This window comes from Phocoena phocoena, chromosome 1 (assembly GCF_963924675.1).
Source record: "Phocoena phocoena chromosome 1, mPhoPho1.1, whole genome shotgun sequence".
Lineage (NCBI taxonomy): Eukaryota > Metazoa > Chordata > Mammalia > Artiodactyla > Phocoenidae > Phocoena > Phocoena phocoena.
Genome location: NC_089219.1, coordinates 135,612,351 through 135,632,297, shown reverse-complemented (window position 1 = coordinate 135,632,297; position 19,947 = coordinate 135,612,351). Strand labels below are relative to the sequence as shown.

Here is a 19,947-nt window from a genome sequence, read left to right as displayed (position 1 = left end):
ACGAGCCACAACTACTGAGCCCACGTGCCACAACTACTGAAGCCCGTGTACCTAGAGCCCATGCTCCACAGCAAGGGAAGCCATCGCAGTGAGAAGCCCACACACCACAATGAAGAGTAGGCCCCGCTCACCACAACTAGAGAAAAAGCCCGCGCATAGCAATGAAGACACGATGCAGCCAAAAATTAATTAATTAAATTAATTTTTTTTAAAAAGAAAAATTTTTACATAGTTAATTGTCTTCATTGACAAATAAGCAAACTAAGGGGTAGACTTTTACCAAGGTCACACACCTAGATGATTTAAAATCAGACTGGTCTGTCTCCAGAATCTATACTTTTTCTACTTTTCCATGTAGCACTTCACTCCCAATCATAAAAGAATATGGTGCCAAACATCCCAACAGAAACCACCTTAAGGAAGTTCTCAACTAATATATTTTTACTATAGAAAATACAATAGAAATGCACTCAGGTCCCTTATTATCAACAGAGTAGAGAAATTACTTTTGTGATTTTCTTAAAAGCAGATATAGGGGGGACCTTGAAGATGGCGGAAGAGTAAGACGCGGAGATCGCCTTCCTCCCCACGGATACACCAGAAATACATCCACACGTGGAACAATTCCTACAGAACTCCTACTGAAGGCTGGCAGAAGACCTCAGACATCCCAAAAGGCAAGAAACTCCCCACGTAACTGGGTAGGGCAAAAGAAAAAACAGAGACAAAAGAATAAGGACGGCACCTGCACCAGTGGGAGGGAGCTGTGAAGGAGGAAAAGTTTCCACACACTAGGAAGCCCCTCCGCGGGCGGAGACTGCGGGAGGCAGAGGGGGGAGTTTCGGGACCGCGGAGTAGTGCACAGCGACGGGTGCGGAGGGCAAAGCGGGAAGATTCCTGCACAGACGGTCGGTGCCGACCAGCACTCACCAACCCGAGAGGCTTGCTGCGCACCCACCGGGGCGGGCGGGGCTGCGAGCTGAGGCTCGGGTTTTGGTTTTGGACGGAGCTCAGGGAGAGGACTGGGGTTGGCGGCTTGAACATAGCCTGAAGGGGTTAGTGCACCACGACTAGCCGGGAGGGAGTTCGGGGAAAAGCCTGCACCGGCCGAAGAGGCAAGTGACTTTTTCTTCCCTCTTTGTTTCCCGGTGCGCGAGGAGAGGGGTTTAAGAGCGCTGCTTAAAGGAACTCCAGAGACGGGCGCGAGCCGCGGCTAAAAGCGCGAACCCCAGAGACGGGCGCGAGCCGCGGCTGAGGGCGCGAGCCCCCGAGACGGGCGCGAGCCGCGGCTGAAAGCGCAAACCCCAGAGACGGGCGCGAGCCGCGGCTAAAACCGCAGACCCCAGAGACGGGCGGGAGACGCTAAGGCTGCTGCAGCCGCCACCAAGGGGCCTGTGTGCGAGCACAGGTCACTCTCCACACCCCTCTTCCGCGGAGCCTGTGCAGCCCGCCACTGCCAGGTCCCCGGGATCCAGGGACAACTTCCCCGGGACAGCGCACGGCGGGCCTCAGGCTGGTGCAACGTCACGCCGGCCTCTGCCGCAACGTCACGCTGCCTCTGCCGCCGCAGGCCGGCCCCGCACGCAGTGCCCCTCCTTCCCCCATCCCCCAACCCCCGGCCTGAGTGAGCCGGAGGCCCCGAATCAGCGGCTCCTTTAACCCCGTCCTGTCTGAGCGAAAAAATAGACGCCCTCCAGCGACCTACACGCAGAGGCAGGGCCAAATCCAAAGCTGAGCTCCTGTGAGCTGTGAAAACAAAGAAGAGAAAGGGAAATCTCTCCCAGCAGCCACAGAAGCAGCGGATTAAAGCTCCACAATCAACTTGATATACCCTGCATCTGTGGAATACCTGAATAGACAAGGAATGACCCCAAATTGAAGAGGTGGAATTTAGGAGCGAAATCTATGATTTTTTTCCCTTTTCCTCTTTTTGTGAAGGTGTACGTGTATGCTCCTGTGTGACATCTAGTCTGTATACTCTAGCTTCCACCATTTGTCCTAGGGCTCTATCCGTCCATGACTTTTTTTTAAAAATTCTTTTTCTTAATAATTAAGTTTAATTGTAATAACTTTATTATACTTTACCTTCGTTCTTTCTTTCTTTCCTTCCTTCCCTCCCTCCTTTAGACAAAGAATCACCCCAAATTGAGGAGGTGGTCTCAGGGAGCAGGATTTATGATTTTTCCCCCTTTACCTCTTTTTGTGAAGGTGTATGTGTATGCTTCTGTGTAAGATTTTCTCTGTATAGCTTTGCTTCCAACATTTGTCCTAAGGTTCTATCCGTCCCTTTTTTTTCTTTTGTAAATATTTTTTAATTCAATAACTATATTATACTTTATTTTATTTTTACTGTATCATCTTTCTTTCTGTCTTTTTTTCCTTCTTTCCCTCCTTCCTTCCTTCCTCCCTCCCTCCCTCCCTCCCTCCTTTCTTTCCTTCTTTGCTTCTTTCTTCCTTCCTTCCTTTCCTCCTTTCCTTCTTTCTTTCCACATACTTCTACTAATTCTCTCTACTTTTTCTCCCTTTTATTCTGAGCCGTGTGGATGAAAGGCTCTTGGTGCTCCAGCCAGGAGTCAGGGCTCTGCCTCTGAGGTAGGAGAGCCAACTTCAGGTCACTGGTCAACAAGAGACATCCCAGCTCCACATAATATTAAACAGCGGAAATCTCCCAGAGACCTCCATCTTAACACCAGCACCCAGCTTCACTCAACGACCAGCAAGCCACAGTGCTGGACAACCTATGCCAAACAACTAGCAAAACAGGAACACAACCCCACCCATTAGCAGAGAGGCTGCCTAAAATCATAATAAGGCCACAGACACCCCAAAACACACCACCAGACGTGAACCTGCCCACTAGAGAGACAAGATCCAGCCTCATCCAGCACAACACAGGCACTAGTCCCCTCCACCAGGAAGCCTACACAACCCACTGAAACAACCTTAGCCACTGGAGACAGACATCAAAAACAACGGGAACTACGAACCTGCAGCCTGCAAAAAGGAGACCCCAAACACAGTAAGATAAGCAAAATGAGAAGACAGAAAAACACACAGCAGATGAAGGAGCAAGATAAAAACCCACCAGACCTAACAAATGAAGAGGAAATAGGCAATCTACCTGAAAAAGAATTCAGAATAATGATAGTAAGGATGATCCGAAATCTTGGAAGTAGAATGGACAAAATGCAAGAAACAGTTAACAAGGACCTACAAGAACTAAAGATGAAACAAGCAACGATGAACAATGCAATAAATGAAATTAAAATCACTCTAGATAGGATCAATAGCAGAATAACTGAGGCAGAAGAACGGATAAGTGACCTGGAAGATAAAGTAGTGGAAATAACTACTGCAGAGCAGAATAAAGAAAAAAGAATGAAAAGAACTGAGGACAGTCTCAGAGACCTCTGGGACAACATGAAACGCACCAACATTCGAATTATAGGGGTTCCAGAAGAAGAAGAAAGAAAGAAAGGGACTGAGAAAATATTTGAAGAGATTATAGTTGAAAACTTCCCTAATATGGGAAAGGAAATAGTTAATCAAGTCCAGGAAGCACAGAGGGTCCCATACAGGATAAATACAAGGAGAAACACGCCAAGACACATATTAATCAAACTGTCAAAAATTAAATACAAAGAAAGCATATTAAAAGCAGCAAGGGAAAAACAACAAATAACACACAAGGGAATCCCCATAAGGTTAACAGCTGATCTCTCAGCAGAAACCCTACAAGCCAGAAGGGAGTGGCAGGACATACTGAAAGTGATGAAGGAGAATAGCCTGAAACCAAGACTACTCTACCCAGCAAGGATCTCATTCACATTTGATGGAGAAATTAAAACCTTTACAGACAAGCAAAAGCTGAGAGAGTTCAGCACCACCAAACCAGCTTTACAACAAATGCTAAAGGAACTTCTCTAGACACGAAACACAAGAGAAGGAAATGACCTATAGTAGCGAACCCAAAACAATATATAAAATGGAAATAGGAACATACATATCAATAATTACCTTAAATGTGAATGGACTAAATGCTCCCACCAAAAGACACAGATTGGCTGAATGGATACAAAAACAAGACCCTTATATATGCTGTCTACAAGAGACCCACTTCAGAACTAGAGACACATACAGACTGAAAGTAAGGGGATGGAAAAAGATATTCCATGCAAATGGAAACCAAAAGAAAGCTGGAGTAGCAATTCTCATATCAGACAAAATAGACTTTAAAATAAGGACTATTAAAAGGGACAAAGAAGGACACTACATAATGATCAAGGGATCGATCCAAGAAGAAGATATAACAATTGTAAATATTTATGCACCCAACATAGGAGCACCTCAATACATAAGGCAAATACTAACAACCATAAAAGGGGAGATCAACAGTAACACATTCATAGTAGGGGACTTTAACACCCCACTTTCACCCATGGACAGATCATCCAAAATGAAAATAAATAAGGAAACACAAGCTTTAAATGATACATTAAACAAGATGGACTTAATTGATATTTATAGGACACTCCATCCAAAAACAACAGAATACACATTTTTCTCAAGTGCTCATGGAACATTCTCCAGGATAGATCATATCTTGGGTCACAAATCAAGCCTCGGTAAATTTAAGAAAACTGAAATTGTATCAAGTATCTTTTCCGACCACAACGCCATGAGACTAGATATCAATTACAGGAAAAGATCTGTAAAAAATACAAACACATGGAGGCTAAACAATACACTACTTAATAATGAAGTGATCACTGAAGAAATCAAAGAGGAAATAAAAAAATACCTAGAAACAAATGACAATGGAGACACAACGACCCAAAACCTATGGGATGCAGCAAAAGCAGTTCTAAGGGGGAAGTTTATAGCAATACAAGCCCACCTTAAGAAGCAGGAAACATCTCGAATAAACAACCTAACCTTGCACCTCAAGCAATTAGAGAAGGAAGAACAAAAAAACCCCAAAGCTAGCAGAAGGAAAGAAATCATAAAAATCAGATCAGAAATAAATGAAAAAGAAATGAAGGAAACAATAGCAAAGATCAATAAAACTAAAAGCTGGTTCTTTGAGAAGATAAACAAAATAGATAAACCACTAGCCAGACTCATCAAGAAAAAAAGGGAGAAGACTCAAATCAATAGAATTAGAAATGAAAAAGGAGAAGTAACAACTGACACTGCAGAAATAAAAAAAATCATGAGAGATTACTACAAGCAACTCTATGCCAATAAAATGGACAATCTGGAAGAAATGGACAAATTCTTAGAAATGCACAACCTGCCAAGACTGAATCAGGAAGAAATAGAAAATATGAACAGACCAATCACAAGCACTGAAATTGAAACTGTGATTAAAAACCTTCCAACAAACAAAAGCCCAGGACCAGATGGCTTCACAGGTGAATTCTATCAAACGTTTAGAGAAGAGCTAACACCTATCCTTCTCAAACTCTTCCAAAATATAGCAGAGGGAGGAACACTCCCAAATTCCTTCTACGAAGCCACCATCACCTTGATACCAAAACCAGACAAGGATGTCACAAAGAAAGAAAACTACAGGCCAATATCACTGATGAACATAGATGCAAAAATCCTCAACAAAATACTAGCAAACAGAATCCAACAGCACATTAAAAGGATCATACACCATGATCAAGTGGGGTTTATTCCAGGAATGCAAGGATTCTTCAATATACGCAAATCTATCAATGTGATAAACCATATTAACAAATTGAAGGAGAAAAACCATATGATCATCTCAATAGATGCAGAGAAAGCTTTCGACAAAATTCAACACCCATTTATGATAAAAACCCTCCAGAAAGTAGGCATAGAGGGAACTTTCCTAAACATAATAAAAGCCATATATGACAAGCCCACAGCCAACATCATCCTCAATGGTGAAAAACTGAAAGCATTTCCACTAAGATCAGGAACAAGACAAGGTTGCCCACTCTCACCACTCTTATTCAACATAGTTTTGGAAGTTTTAGCCACAGCAATCAGAGAAGAAAAGGAAATAAAAGGAATCCAAATCGGAAAAGAAGAAGTAAAGCTGTCACTGTTTGCAGATGACATGATACTATACATAGAGAATCCTAAAGATGCTACCAGAAAACTACTAGAGCTAATCAATGAATTTGGAAAAGTAGCAGGATACAAAATTAATTCACAGAAATCTCTGGCATTCCTATATACTAATGATGAAAAATCTGAAAGTGAAATCAAGAAAACACTCCCATTTACCATTGCAACAAAAAGAATAAAATATCTAGGAATAAACCTACCTAAGGATACGAAAGACCTGTATGCAGAAAATTATAAGACACTGATGAAAGAAATTAAAGATGATACAAATAGATGGAGAGATATACCATGTTCTTGGATGGGAAGAATCAACATTGTGAAAATGACTCTACTACCCAAAGCAATCTATAGATTCAATGCAATCCCTATCAAACTACCACTGGCATTTTTCACAGAACTAGAACAAAAAATTTCGCAATTTGTATGGAAACACAAAAGACCCCGAATAGCTAAAGCAATCTTTAGAACGAAAAAAGGAGCTGGAGGAATAAGGCTCCCTGACTTCAGACTATATTACAAAGCAACAGTAATCAAGACAGTATGGTACTGGCACAAAAACAGAAAGATAGATCAGTGGAACAGGATAGAAAGCCCAGAGATAAACCCACGCACATATGGACACCTTATCTTTGATAAAGGAGGCAGGAATGTACAGTGGAGAAAGGACAGCCTCTTCAATAAATGGTGCTGGGAAAACTGGACAGGTACATGTAAAAGTATGAGATTAGATCACTCCCTAACACCATACACAAAAATAAGCTCAAAATGGATTAAAGACCTAAATGTAAGGCCAGAAACTATCAAACTCTTAGAAGAAAACATAGGAAGAACACTCTATGACATAAATCACAGCAAGATCCTTTCTGACCCACCTCCTAGAGTAATGGAAATAAAAACAAAAATAAACAAATGGGACCTAATGAAACTTCAAAGCTTTTGCACAGCAAAGGAAACCAGAACCAAGACCAAAAGACAACCCTCAGAATGGGAGAAAACATTTGCAAATGAAGCAACTGACAAAGGATTAATCTCCAAAATTTACAAGCAGCTCATGCAGCTCAATAACAAAAAAACAAACAACCCCATCCAAAAATGGGCAGAAGACCTAAATAGACATTTCTCCAAAGAAGATATACAGAATGCCAACAAACACATGAAAGAATGCTCAACATCATTAATCATTAGAGAAATGCAAATCAAAACTACAATGAGATATCATCTCACACCAGTCAGAATGGCCATCATCAAAAAATCAAGAAACAATAAATGCTGGAGAGGGTGTGGAGAAAAGGGGACACTCTTGCACTGCTGGTGGGAATGTGAATTGGTTCAGCCACTGTGGAGAACAGTATGGAGGTTCCTTAAAAAACTACAAATAGAATTACCATATGACCCAGCAATCCCACTACTTGGCATATACCCTGAGAAAACCAAAATTCAAAGAGAGTCATGTACCAAAATGTTCATTGCAGCTCTATTTACAATAGCCAGGACATGGAAACAACCTAAGCGCCCATCATCGGATGAATGGATAAAGAAGATGTGGCACATATACACAATGGAATATTACTCAGCCTTAAAAAGAAATGAAATTGAGCTATTTGTAATGAGATGGATAGACCTAGAATCTGTCATACAGAGTGAAGTAAGTCAGAAAGAAAAAGACAAATACCGTATGCTAACACATATATATGGAATTTAAGGGAAAAAAATGTCATGAAGAACCTAGGGGTAAGATAGGAATAAAGACGCAGACCTACTGGAGAACGGACTTAAGGATATGGGGAGGGGGAAGGGTGAGTTTTGACAGGGCGAGAGAGAGTCATGGACATATACACACTAACAAACGTAGTAAGGTAGATAGCTGGGGGGAAGCAGCCGCAAGGCACAGGGATATTAGCTCGGTGCTTTGTGACAGCCTGGAAGGGTGGGATGGGGAGAGTGGGAGGGAGGGAGACGCAAGAGGGAAGACGTATGGGAACATATGTATAGCTGATTCACTTTGTTGTAAAGCAGAAACTAACACACCATTGTAAAGCAATTATACCCCAATAAAGATGTTAAAAAAAAAAAAAAAAAAAAAAAGCAGATATAAATATAATTCTAATATAAAATTCAGGAGGAAACTGGGGTACTCCAATAACTGCTCTAACCTGATTTTGGATAGTAGTTCTCCTCTATCTGCACAGTCCACACTGACTTGTCGAATAAGTTCATGAAATACTGTATTATAAATGGTCTGTTCCTTCTTCAATATATGAAGTAGTTTGTGCATCTGGCAAAAGATAAGTAAGATAATCAGTATTTATTACAGTCTTGCCAGTAAAAAACATCTTAGGAGGTAAGCACTCAACGTGAATAAGTTTTAGAAACACCTTGATTAATTTGTTCACTTACATTTTCCTTTATAAACATATATAAAAAATGATATATTAAAAAAAAATCTATGCCTAATCATGCACCTCTTTATATGATGCACTGAGAAAGTCACAATATCACCACTATGTTATACCTGTCAAAACTACAAAACCTGAATTGAATAAGTACACATCAGACAAACCAAAATTAAGGAACATTCTATAGATATTGAGGTCAAGAAAAACAAAGAACGGTTTCAGGTTATAGCTGTCTAAAGGAACATGACAACTAAAAGCACTGTGTGATCCTAGGATCCCGAAATGGAGGGGAAAATAGCTATAAAAGCCATTACAGGGACAATTAATAAAATTTGAAACCTGAATATGAACTATATTAGATAATACTATCATAACAATGTTAAATTTCCTGCTTTTGATAACTACATTATGGATACATGAGATTGTCCTTATTTATAGGAAATATACCCTAAAATGTTTGGTGATAAAGAGGCATGAGGTTGCCAGCTTACTCTAAAATGGTTCAGAAAAAAACCATACACATAGAGATACATAGAGAGGGAAAGAGAATGACAAAGCCAACAGGGCACAGTGTAAACAATTACCAAACCTGGGTAAAGGTTACATAGGAGTGCCTTATATTGAACTTGTCTATAAGTTCCAAATTCTATAAAAATAAAAACTTATAAAACAAAAGAGAAACAGCCCCATAAAGGAAAACATCTGTATCTATGTAAGACTGAAAGAGCTCTTTCATTAGGTGCAAAATAAAAATTGTAAGTGATAAGAAAGCATGGTTTAATTGGCAATGTTTTTAGTGGTACATAAAATAATAAGGGTCTTATAATCAGTGGTGCCTTATATTCAATTAAATACAATAATAATGACTAAAAATTAATTATACAATGTTTACCACATGCCAAGCACTGTCCTAAGCAATCTACATTCATTATGTCATTTAATCTCTACAACAACCCTATGAGGTAAATAATATTATTATCTGTAATTTACAGATGAGGAAATCAAGGTACAAATACATTAAATGACCTGCCCAAGGTCGTCAGCTAATAAACGGCAGGGTCAGGAGTCCAATCCAGGCATTCTACCTCCAGAGTGCATGCTCTTAACCACTGGTTTACATTGATCTTTGTAATTACCTTGGTTGGCCCTGTATATGCCTGATTTTCCACACCAGCCCTCTCTAGCATAGCATCCATCACATCATTCAGCTGGACCACTTCTATTCTTTTATTAGGTTTCCTAAAAGATTAAGATGGCAGACATATATAATTAGTGTTACAATAGGTCATGCTCAGATGGCAAAAGGAACATAATATGTATAAAGAAAATGTACATACTATGGAATATTAATGGTATTTTAAAGCGTTATACCTATATGTACAATACTAATCTAGTGGGATATCAATAATACAGTAAAACAAAATACAAAAACAAAACAAAACAAAAAACCAACAAAAATGCAAATAGTATGACCCTCTTTTTCATAAAAGAAAATAATGTTCCACCTCCCAAAAAAACTCTATACCCCTATTGTGTAAGATTGTAAGAACATGGAAAAATGTGGAGTAATAAACACCAAGCTGCTAAGATCCGCTACTTCACAATATAAAAGAAAAGGGACAAGGGATAGATAAGAAAAGAAGCCTATAGCAAAATGGAGAAACACTAATGGTTATATTTAGAATATAAAAGTATTTTAAATATGATCCAGCAATCCCACTTGAAATCAGGATCTTGAAGAGAGGGACTTCCCCGGATATCCAGGGGTTAAGAATCCATGCTTCCACTGCAGGGGGCACGGATTTGATCCCTGCAGGGGACTTATGATACTGCATGCTGCATGGTGTGGCCAAAAGAAAAAAAAAAAAAGGATCTTGAAGAGACATTAACACTCCCAAGTTCACTGAAGCACTATTCACAACAGCCAAGATGTGGAAACAACCCTCGATCCATTGATGAATGGATAAAGGAAATGTGGTGTGTGTGTATACATATATATGTATGTCTACACACACACACACATACATACATACATACATACATACTGGAATATTGTTCAGCCTTAAAAAAAGAAGGAAATTCTGCAATATGCAACAACATGAATGTCCCTAGAGGACATTATGCTAAGTGAAATAAGCCAGTCACAGAAAAACAAATACTGTGTGATTCCACTTACATGGGGTATCTAAAATAGTCAAACTCATAGAATCAGAAAGTGGAATGGTGGTTTGCAGGGGCTGAGGGGAGAAGGAAATGGAAAGTTGCTCATCAATGGGCATAATATTTCAGTTATGCAAGGTTCTACAGTTCTGCTGTACAATACTGTGCCTATAATTACAATATTGTATTGCACACTTAAAATTTTAAGAGGATAGATCTCATGTTAAGTATTCTTACCACAATAAAATAAAATTTAAAAACAAACCCAAAAAAACCCATTTAAAATGGTAAAAAAAAAAAGTGTTTTTAGCACTTTGATATTATTATAAATATGTAAGAAAACAATATGCAGGGCTTCCCTGGTGGCGCAGTGGTTGAGAGTCCGCCTGTCAATGCAGGGGACGTGGGTTTGTGCCCCGGTCCGGGAGGATCCCACATGCCACGGAGCGGCTGGGCCCGTGAGCCATGGCCACTGGGCCTGAGCGTCCGGAGCCTCTGCTCCACAACGGGAGAGGCCACAACAGTGAGAGGTCCGCGTACCGCAAAAAAAAAAAAAAAAAAAAATCCATATGCAGTTGGACAAATGAAAACACTGATTAAATGATAGAATTGTAGGCAATTATTGTCTTGGCTTTCTGCGGTAATTTTAATATTTTTGTGTAATAAAGTACCAATAAAAAGAAAAATATGTGTATATAGTTATTCCTTCTTAGAAACACTCTCAAAAATAAACAATACTTACATGGATGGGAAGAGCAATAGTCTATTTTCACTGTCTGTGAGGAGAGTAGTATATTTGCTGCAATAAATAAGACAGGTAAATATTATTGTAAGAAAACTGTCTGGCCTATTTATCACATAACAAGACATGAAAAACTTAAGACCTCACAGAACTGAGAAGCTTGGAGACAATCAGAAAGGTCCATCGTTTTACACACAAAAGGATACTTAAATAGCCTTAGACATCTACAGACACAGATATAATGATACTTATCATATTTTTTAAAATTTTAAGTAAAAGAGCTTTAATCACGTTCCTCAGTGTATCACAATACAAAAATTTCTTTGATTCATTAAGAAAAATGACATTTCAAAGGTGGAAGAATGTTTTAAGATCACTGAAGTCAACAAAGTTAAGTGACTAAACAGGTTATAAAATTAATAAGCAGAGCTGAAACTAGAAGCCAAGCTTCCTGATGCCCAGCATATTTATCTGTCCTCTGGAAGTACTTGCTTACACCTAAATGCGTATCACAACGAGAATCTCATGGTAATTCTTCAAATTCATTATTATTTATATATCTTTTTTCTTCCCTAGTTAAAAAACACTTCCTTTGGTTCTGCCCCCTACTGGAATACAGTTGGTTAATAAGGTCCACTTTCAGAATTTAGATTAGTGAAAAATATTCAGGCAATATAAAGACTCAAAAACGTTTCAAAAATGAGTATGTGAAAGGGACTAGAAGCAATGATACTCCAGGAGCAATGAGTACACCTAGCACCCAGATCTTGGTTTCTAAGAACCCTTCTCCACTAAAAGGCAAACAGTACTCCATGGAGAAGTAGCTCATAGCTCACTCCAAAGCTGGAGCTGGGAAATACAAAATGAACCTGAAAATCTTATTGAGCCAGAAAATAAGAGAACATTCAAAGAATGATGGGGACATGCCTAAAGAACACAAGAGCCAGCTCAAAGGATCTGGCATTAGCAAAATCAGGAAAAATTTGAACATCAATTATAGCAAAGAATTATAACTCACTGAAAAAAACAGAAATCTATGAGTCTATAATGTAAAATGGTAACTAATATATACAAGAATGATGGAGCTAAAAAAGTCATCAAAAAGATCTATAAGTAGTGGGTTACAAGGAAATACACAAAAGTATTTGGTGGCAAAGGGTCATGAGGGCCTCCAACTTACTCTTGAATAGTTTAAGTGTGTGTGTGTGTATTAAAGCAAATAAGGCAAAATGTAAACACTTAGTGAGTCAGGATAGAGGGTATACAGGAGTTCCCTGTCCCATTTTTGTAACTTTTTTATAATTTTGAAATTATATAAGAATTAAAAGTTACCCAAAAAATGAGTTCCGTTTAGTTCCCTTTGGCAAAATATTGTTCTGAAACCCACCATCATAAGGAAATGCCATTTAACATATTTATTGGATAAGATAAAAAGAGTGACAGCTTCTGGGTATTTTACTATAAAACCTAATCCAAAGTTCTAGTTTTTTAAACTATGGAACATTCAAGTGTTGTTTCAGAAAATAAAAGCAAGATCCCATTTTCAATCCCATTAGCAGAAATCAAAGAAAACTTGAAATGACTAGTCTGAAGTCTGGAGCTAAGCCCTAGAGTGTGCATTATGAGATTCCAACTTAGAGGGCTACTTTCCTTTGTCATTGCTCAAAACCATTCCCAAAGAGGCATAGCAAGCATTCAGAACAAAGATCTATTTTTTTTTAATTCAAAATTAAACAGTAGGAAAAGACAGAGAACGATTTAATCTAAACTAAAATCTCAAACTCTCTTTTTAAATTGAAATACAACTGATCTACAATATTATGTTAGTTTTAGGTATACAGCAAAATGATTCAGTTATATATTTTTTCAGATTTTTTTCCATTATAGGTTATTACAAGATATTCAATATCTTGTAATAGCACAGTTCCCTGTGCTATACAGTAAATTCTTGTTGCTTCAAACTCTTTTAAGTAAGACTGTTTTCATTACTTTTTGATACCTTTCTTAAATTGTATTAGGATGGTAAGCCAGATGTTTACTCACTTCAGTGTAGATATTGCTTGGGAACATGAGTGAACTGCTCAGGTTCCTCTATGTCTGGGAAGTAGGAAACAGTTCAACTTGTCAGATATTCAGTATATACCACAGTACTCACTCATCATAACACTCCAAACCTGAAACTCCTGTATTTGACACGATATGAAATTCTTCAGGAATCAAAGTATCTGTTAGTTTCTTTGGCTTAAAAAGAAAGAAAGAACAACAAGAATGAAAACAAGCAGATGAAAAAAATTGAGTTTCACAAATCCTAATTTCTATACCAAAGGGATACTATTTATTAAGAGATTTTGATCAGAGAAATAACAATAGTAGTAATATGGGTCATGGCAAGGAGTAATAAACTTTTAGCAGAGCACAAATTAAAAAATTAGCCAAGGGGTTTCCCTTGTGGCTCAGTGGTTAAGAATCCGCCTGCCAATGCCGGGGACGTGAGTTCGACCCCTGGTCCGGGAAGATGCCACATGCCACCGAGCAGCTAAGCCCGTGCGCCACAACTACTGAGCCTGTGCTCTAGAGCCCACAAGCCACAAATACTGAGCCCATGTGCCATGAATACTGAAGCCTGCACACCTAGAGTCCGTGCTCCACAACAAGAGAAGCTACCACAATAAGAAGCCCATGCACCACAACAAAGAGTGGCCCCCGCTCACTGCAACTAGAGAAAGCCCACGCACAGCAAAGAAGACCCAACGCAGCCAAAAATAAATGTTTAAAATAAATAAATAAATAATATTAAAAATTAGCCATGAATTAAAGAACAATCTTGGTTTTAGTATTAATTACACAAAAATCTATTGACTTTAAAATTCAATAGGAATGTAAAATTTACCTTAGCAACAAGCCAAAAATAAGAATTCTACAATTCTTTTTTCTGCCTTTTTTAAAATTGAAGTACAGTTGATTTACAATGTTGTGTTACTTTCAAGAATTCTACAACTTTCAGCTGTTGGTTTCTTTTTAAAAAAATCTAGTCTCCTACACTGTATTATCCAGATTAAAGTAAATAACTGTAGTTTGGAAAATGGCTTAAAATAAGATATGTTTGATCATCTCCCACTAAATGCCCTTTTCTAGAAATAATTAGAAAGTGCTATGAAAACATAAACAATGCAGGTTGTTATAGTATGACATGGCTTTATATTTGGGGGAAATTTTTTTTTAAGTAGAGAGAGGGAGAGGAAATTATTTGTCAAATACTTTATTTACCTTAAGAGGCACAAGGACACCATCACGTGACTGTAATGAACGGTCCATTTGTGGGGGACAAACTGCGTTCTCCCTAGTCTCTCCTTTAACATATTTAACATCGTACAGAAAAGAAATATCCCTAAAAGATAAGAAAAATATATTTACAAAATAAATTTTGTTTGGTTACTGGATAAGAATGGGTAAAGTCCACACACATCCTTCACACAAAGGGACACAAAACTGGTCTCCTTACCTCATACTTTACTAAGAAGGCTGAGGCATTAGGGTTCCCCCCCGCCCCGCACTCTTCCTCTTCTCCATGTCAAATTTCTCATTCGCCTTTCCTTCAGCCTCATGTTAAGATGTATTCTCTTCCCCAGGGTTATTTCCTCCACTTAAGTCCTTCATTTCATCTTTGCCCACATCCTTGGGGACCTCATTCCATCAATCCTAACTTCTGTGTATTTCCTTCTCTCTTGGAACTATAACTCAAGTTATAGTCTATAACTCAAGTCTTCTCCCCTTCTAAAAATCTTCCCTTGACCATACATTGTTGTCAAGTTACCTTGATCTATCTATCTCTCACTTTCTGCTAAACATCAGACTTCTTAAAATTTCCCTGCAGTTGGGAAATCATTCTCCAGAAAGCTGAGGATGACTTTCTACAGCTAAGTCATCAGTTCTCATCTTCCACTATTTTCCTGGAATATTTTCCAGGGTTGATCACCTCTCTTCTTAAAAACACTCTCCTCTCCTCTGTCCTCTGTATGACTGGACTCTCCTGGTTCTCTCATCCTACCTACCCCTTCTTGAACATCTCTGTGACCTCCTGCCTACCAAATGGAAATGCTCCACAACCTCCTGTCCTCATCCTTCTGCGCTCTCCCTATACTTTCTCCCTTGGCAATGCTATCAAATCTCACCTTATCATATTTGTTACCTCTAGATATGACTGAATAATTCTCCTTCATTCTCACTTTTCACCCTTCTATATTCACTAATTCTGTCAGCACCACCACTCTACTCATCAAAAATCTCAGCATCCATAATTGATTCCATCCCACCCTTTGTCCTCAATATCTATCACTAACACTTATTAATTTTACAGTCACCCTCCTCTTGTCTCTTGCCAATGCCAAATCAAGGTAACCTTTGCCATGTAAGATATGTATCCACAGGTTCCAAGGACTGCAGTGAGGACATTTCAGGGAGGTCATTATCCTATCTATCACACTACAGATCTTCACATTTTAAAAAGTTCCAACTCAGATGTCATTTGACATTAAAACTTTAATGTCAGTTTATTGCTGCATTCAGATATAGCTAATTATTTTTTCAAAGTACTTCAAACATCTCATAACTACTAATTATTATATAGTAATAATTATAGCCATGGTCTGATGGCATAAAATAAAGTACCAATACTTATGACACCAAAGCCCCAGGACACAGAAATGAATAGCCTAAATTTCTACCACTTTTTCTAGCACTGAGACATAGCTGAGTAATAACACCTTATATTTACATAGCAGTGTATAGTTTTACAAGTGCTCTTGCATTCATTATCTCATTTGTGCTTTTTATAACCCTGGAAGGTACACAAAATGGAGCAAGTCTATTATTCCCTTTTTACAAGTGAGAAAATGGAACTCAGAAAGACTAAATAACCTACCCAAGTATTAGTAACTGTAAACTTACTATTAAGTGATATTTCAGTAAGGAGCATGGAGGGAGTAAATTTTTTTTTGGAGGGAGTAAATTAATAAATTAACCATACACAGAAAATTAGCAGATTACAATCTTCACAGGGAAAATGTTGTAATTTTGGATATTTTTAGGAATGATATAAAAACAACAAATATAATTTGCTGATTTGATCTAAAACAGTGTAAAGGTTAAGGGTTCGCTTTGAGGAAAAGCAGGGATTAAGCACTTGTTTTTCAAGGTTTTGCAGGTCATGAAGCTATGTTACCTAGCTCTTCTCAGATGTGCAAATAAAAGAGGCCCTAAAGGCCTTCTGCCTGATATTTTCCCTTCTACTAGGGTACAACAAAGAATGGGAGAGTAAGGGGACAAGTACATGAAGGCATGCAAAAGCAAATTTAAAACAAGTGAAAAGTCAACAGAGCCAGCACGTATTGCCATCCTCTTGATAATAATCATACACAAAAAGGTAGACCCATGTCCTCTTCAGATTGTATACTGGTTCATTAAAGATACTTCAAGCGGGCTTCCCTGGTGGCACAGTGGTTAAGAATCTGCTTGCCAAAGCAGAGGACACCAGTTCAAGCCCTGGTCTGGGAAGATCCCACATGCCACGGAGCAACTAAGCCTGTGCGCCACAACTACTGAGCCTGCGCTCTAGAGCCCACAAGCCACAACTACTGAGCCCATGTGCCACAGCTACTGACGTCCGTGCGCCTAGAGCCCGCAACAAGAGAAGCCACCGCAATGAGAAGCCCACGTACCGCAACGAAGAGAAGCTCCCGCTCGCCACAACTAGAGAAAGCCCGCGCACAGCAACAGAGACCCAATGCAGCCAAAAATAAATAAATAAATAAATGTATTTTTTTAAAAACAGATACTTCAAGCTTTGAAATCTAGATTCTATGATTTTATTCTCTGATTTAAAATCGATGATTCTATGATTTTACAATTTTTCCGATTCTGCTCCTCCCAAGGAAATCATACAAAATGAGATAATGATTCTATTCATCTGCATCTACCCAACCATCTTCCTTCTTTACCTTCCAGCTCCCGTTAGGGAAACGGGATGGTCAATCAGATATTTGAACTTATTTCTTCTAATAGGGTTATGCCAGACGTGGTCAACAGGGCGTGGAAGAGTACCCTGGGAAAAAGAAAAACATGAATACACAGCAGAGGGCGCTCTAGTCAAGTGAAATCTATTCTTAATCATTTTTGAGTATTTACATTAAAGGCATTTGAATATTCTATGGAAAAAGAGAGCAGAATTCTTATTTAATACCAAGGAGAAAGACTGAAACTAGGACAATTCAATAGTGAAAGAAAAATATCAAGACTAAGAGTAGTAATGATCATTTAGGTAAATCACATAAAAACAGGTTAATGGAAATACTCAAGTATTTCCTTGAAAATATGCAAAAGAGTATAGTTTTCAATCTAGGAAATTAATTTTAAAATATTCTTAAGACAATCTGGAATACATAACATATGCTAAATAAATACTTAATGAACCGGATACCAAAAGATAAATGTTCCCAAGTACTTTATATATGTATATACACACCTTTGGGGTTTTAATTTTCTTAGGAGGCAGTAAGTTTTCAGGACAAGAACCAGCATTGGCTGTATAGGTCAGAGAAAGTAGAACTTCCTGAGGGATGAACTCATTCTGAAGGGAAGTAAGAAACGGTTTCGACGGATCCACCAGACTTTTTTTCTCCCTTAGTTTAGGAAGTCCTAAGAAAATAATGGGAAAGAAAAGCTTACTGTAGTTTTTTTGAGAGTTAATTAGAGATTCCCAGGCTACCTCATCAATCCCATATATATGTTGCTAACAGAGAGAAACATTGCTTCCGGTTGCCAAGAATAGCAGCAATATTTAAAACACTGAAAATCAACTAGTCAAGAAAAAGAAACTCACATTGTCTGCCCTACTCACACTTACATCAGACATGAGTTCAAAAACTCAGGTACAGAGATGAACCTCCATTATTCCAAATTCAAAGTTGAAAATTAAACTCACTTCACTTGATCAAACTAACCGAGATAGCATGAAGATGATGGGAATGTCTATTTTCCCTTTGATGTGAAAATGACAAAAGAAATCTCCTCTCCTCAAAACTGTCAAATTATTTAGTAATTTTTTCTATATAAGTTTAAAGGTGAAAATTAAATTGGAATATTTATAGAGTGAAAGGTATCTGAGTTGGATTTAAATGTAGAATTGGGATCCTTAGAAATGAAGAGAGTGGAATAATCTGAGCAAATTAGTGCAGTAAAACTCAGTATAAAGAGTGTTCTACTCAGCTTGACTAGGGCAGAGGAGTTATAAAGGTAGGGGAGTCGGCCTAATATAGGAAAAGGTCTCCTATGCAGTCAGCAAGGAGGGTTAGTTTGTCAATCTTCTTAAAGAACTCTCAACTAATCTATGCCCCTCACATAGAATGGTTTATGTTAATTTCTGTAAGGATGTATCATGCTTTGATCACCATCAAAACCTCTGAGGTTCACATTACCAAAAGTCTATCTCTTGAAAGTTTGGGATGGAGTCAGAATATCAGAGGAAATAAGGAAAAAAAAAAAAGTTAGGTGGGACTTTAGCAGAATCTCCCCTAAAAACAAGATGTAGGTGAGTTGGAGGAAGCTTTAACATAATGAGGGGTAGGAATGAGTCTAGCAGATTCTTTTTTTTGGGCATGCAGGATCTTAGTTCCCAGACCAGGGATCGAACCCGAGCCCCCTGAAATGGAAGCGCGGAGTCTTAACCACTGGACTGCCAGGGAAGTCACTAGCAGATTCTTATTCCAGTACAGATCTGCATTTAGCTATATATGAATGAAAATCTTATACAAATAATTACTTTCATTCAGAATAATTACTAAAACCTGATACAAACTGGTTCCTTAACAAATACCCCAAAAAAGTACTGTTTCATACAACCATTGGTATTTAAAATAGGTTGAATTTAGAACAATATAAAACTCATTAGCAACTGAAAAAAATTACAAACACAGTCCTTACGCAGAGTAGTGAAAAATACTATAAAAGGAATGGCTTTTGATTTTATTGAAACAAGTGTATTGGAAAAACGAAACTAATTAAAGTATCCTGAAATCTCAGATTAAGGAAAATAGTGAACGTATTGTGATTTCTGACTATGGCCATGATTATTTATGCCTTGAAGAACTTTACCTGTCTCTTCCTTGGATGCAGAGATTTTCACATTTTTGCCCTCAGGTGTTGACGTTGAGGGCGTTTTCGGGAGCGACATAGTAAGCAATGCCTCCTATCACTCTCTAGTAATTTGAAATACCCCTCCAGAAAGCTAACCTAGAAACAAATCAGCGGCATTACTGGGATTTGGCAGGGCTGCCACATTGACCTGCAGGAAAGAGAGAGAAAGAGAGAATGAGAGAGAGAGAGAGAAACCCGTTAACTGTTTATGTTAAAATTGGAGTTTACAATTCATCTAGCATGGGTTTTCCTTGAGGAGACTTCCGGGCTCTAAAGTCCTCTGAGGCGACTAAGAAGCCTGTGGGTGGATCCGTCTGGGCCCGGGTCGGGAAGTACACGCTCGGCCCACCCCTCCGA

At 38.6% G+C, this 19,947-nt stretch overlaps 1 protein-coding gene across 1 annotated transcript in view; it reads right to left on the bottom strand.

Moving 5' to 3' along the window:
- AXDND1 (axonemal dynein light chain domain containing 1) overlaps window positions 1-19,627 on the bottom strand; it is a 91,331-nt gene extending 71,704 nt beyond the window's left edge. The window contains exons 1-8 of the mRNA XM_065870897.1: window positions 19,549-19,627; window positions 17,921-18,093; window positions 17,397-17,500; window positions 14,668-14,788; window positions 13,556-13,641; window positions 11,401-11,457; window positions 9,635-9,737; window positions 8,256-8,377 (exon numbers count right to left, since the gene is read on the bottom strand). Of these exons, the coding sequence (XP_065726969.1) occupies window positions 8,256-8,377; window positions 9,635-9,737; window positions 11,401-11,457; window positions 13,556-13,641; window positions 14,668-14,788; window positions 17,397-17,500; window positions 17,921-18,093; window positions 19,549-19,627 (845 nt within the window). The remainder of the gene's footprint in view (window positions 1-8,255; window positions 8,378-9,634; window positions 9,738-11,400; window positions 11,458-13,555; window positions 13,642-14,667; window positions 14,789-17,396; window positions 17,501-17,920; window positions 18,094-19,548) is intronic.
- Between the last annotated feature and the right edge of the window lie 320 nt (window positions 19,628-19,947).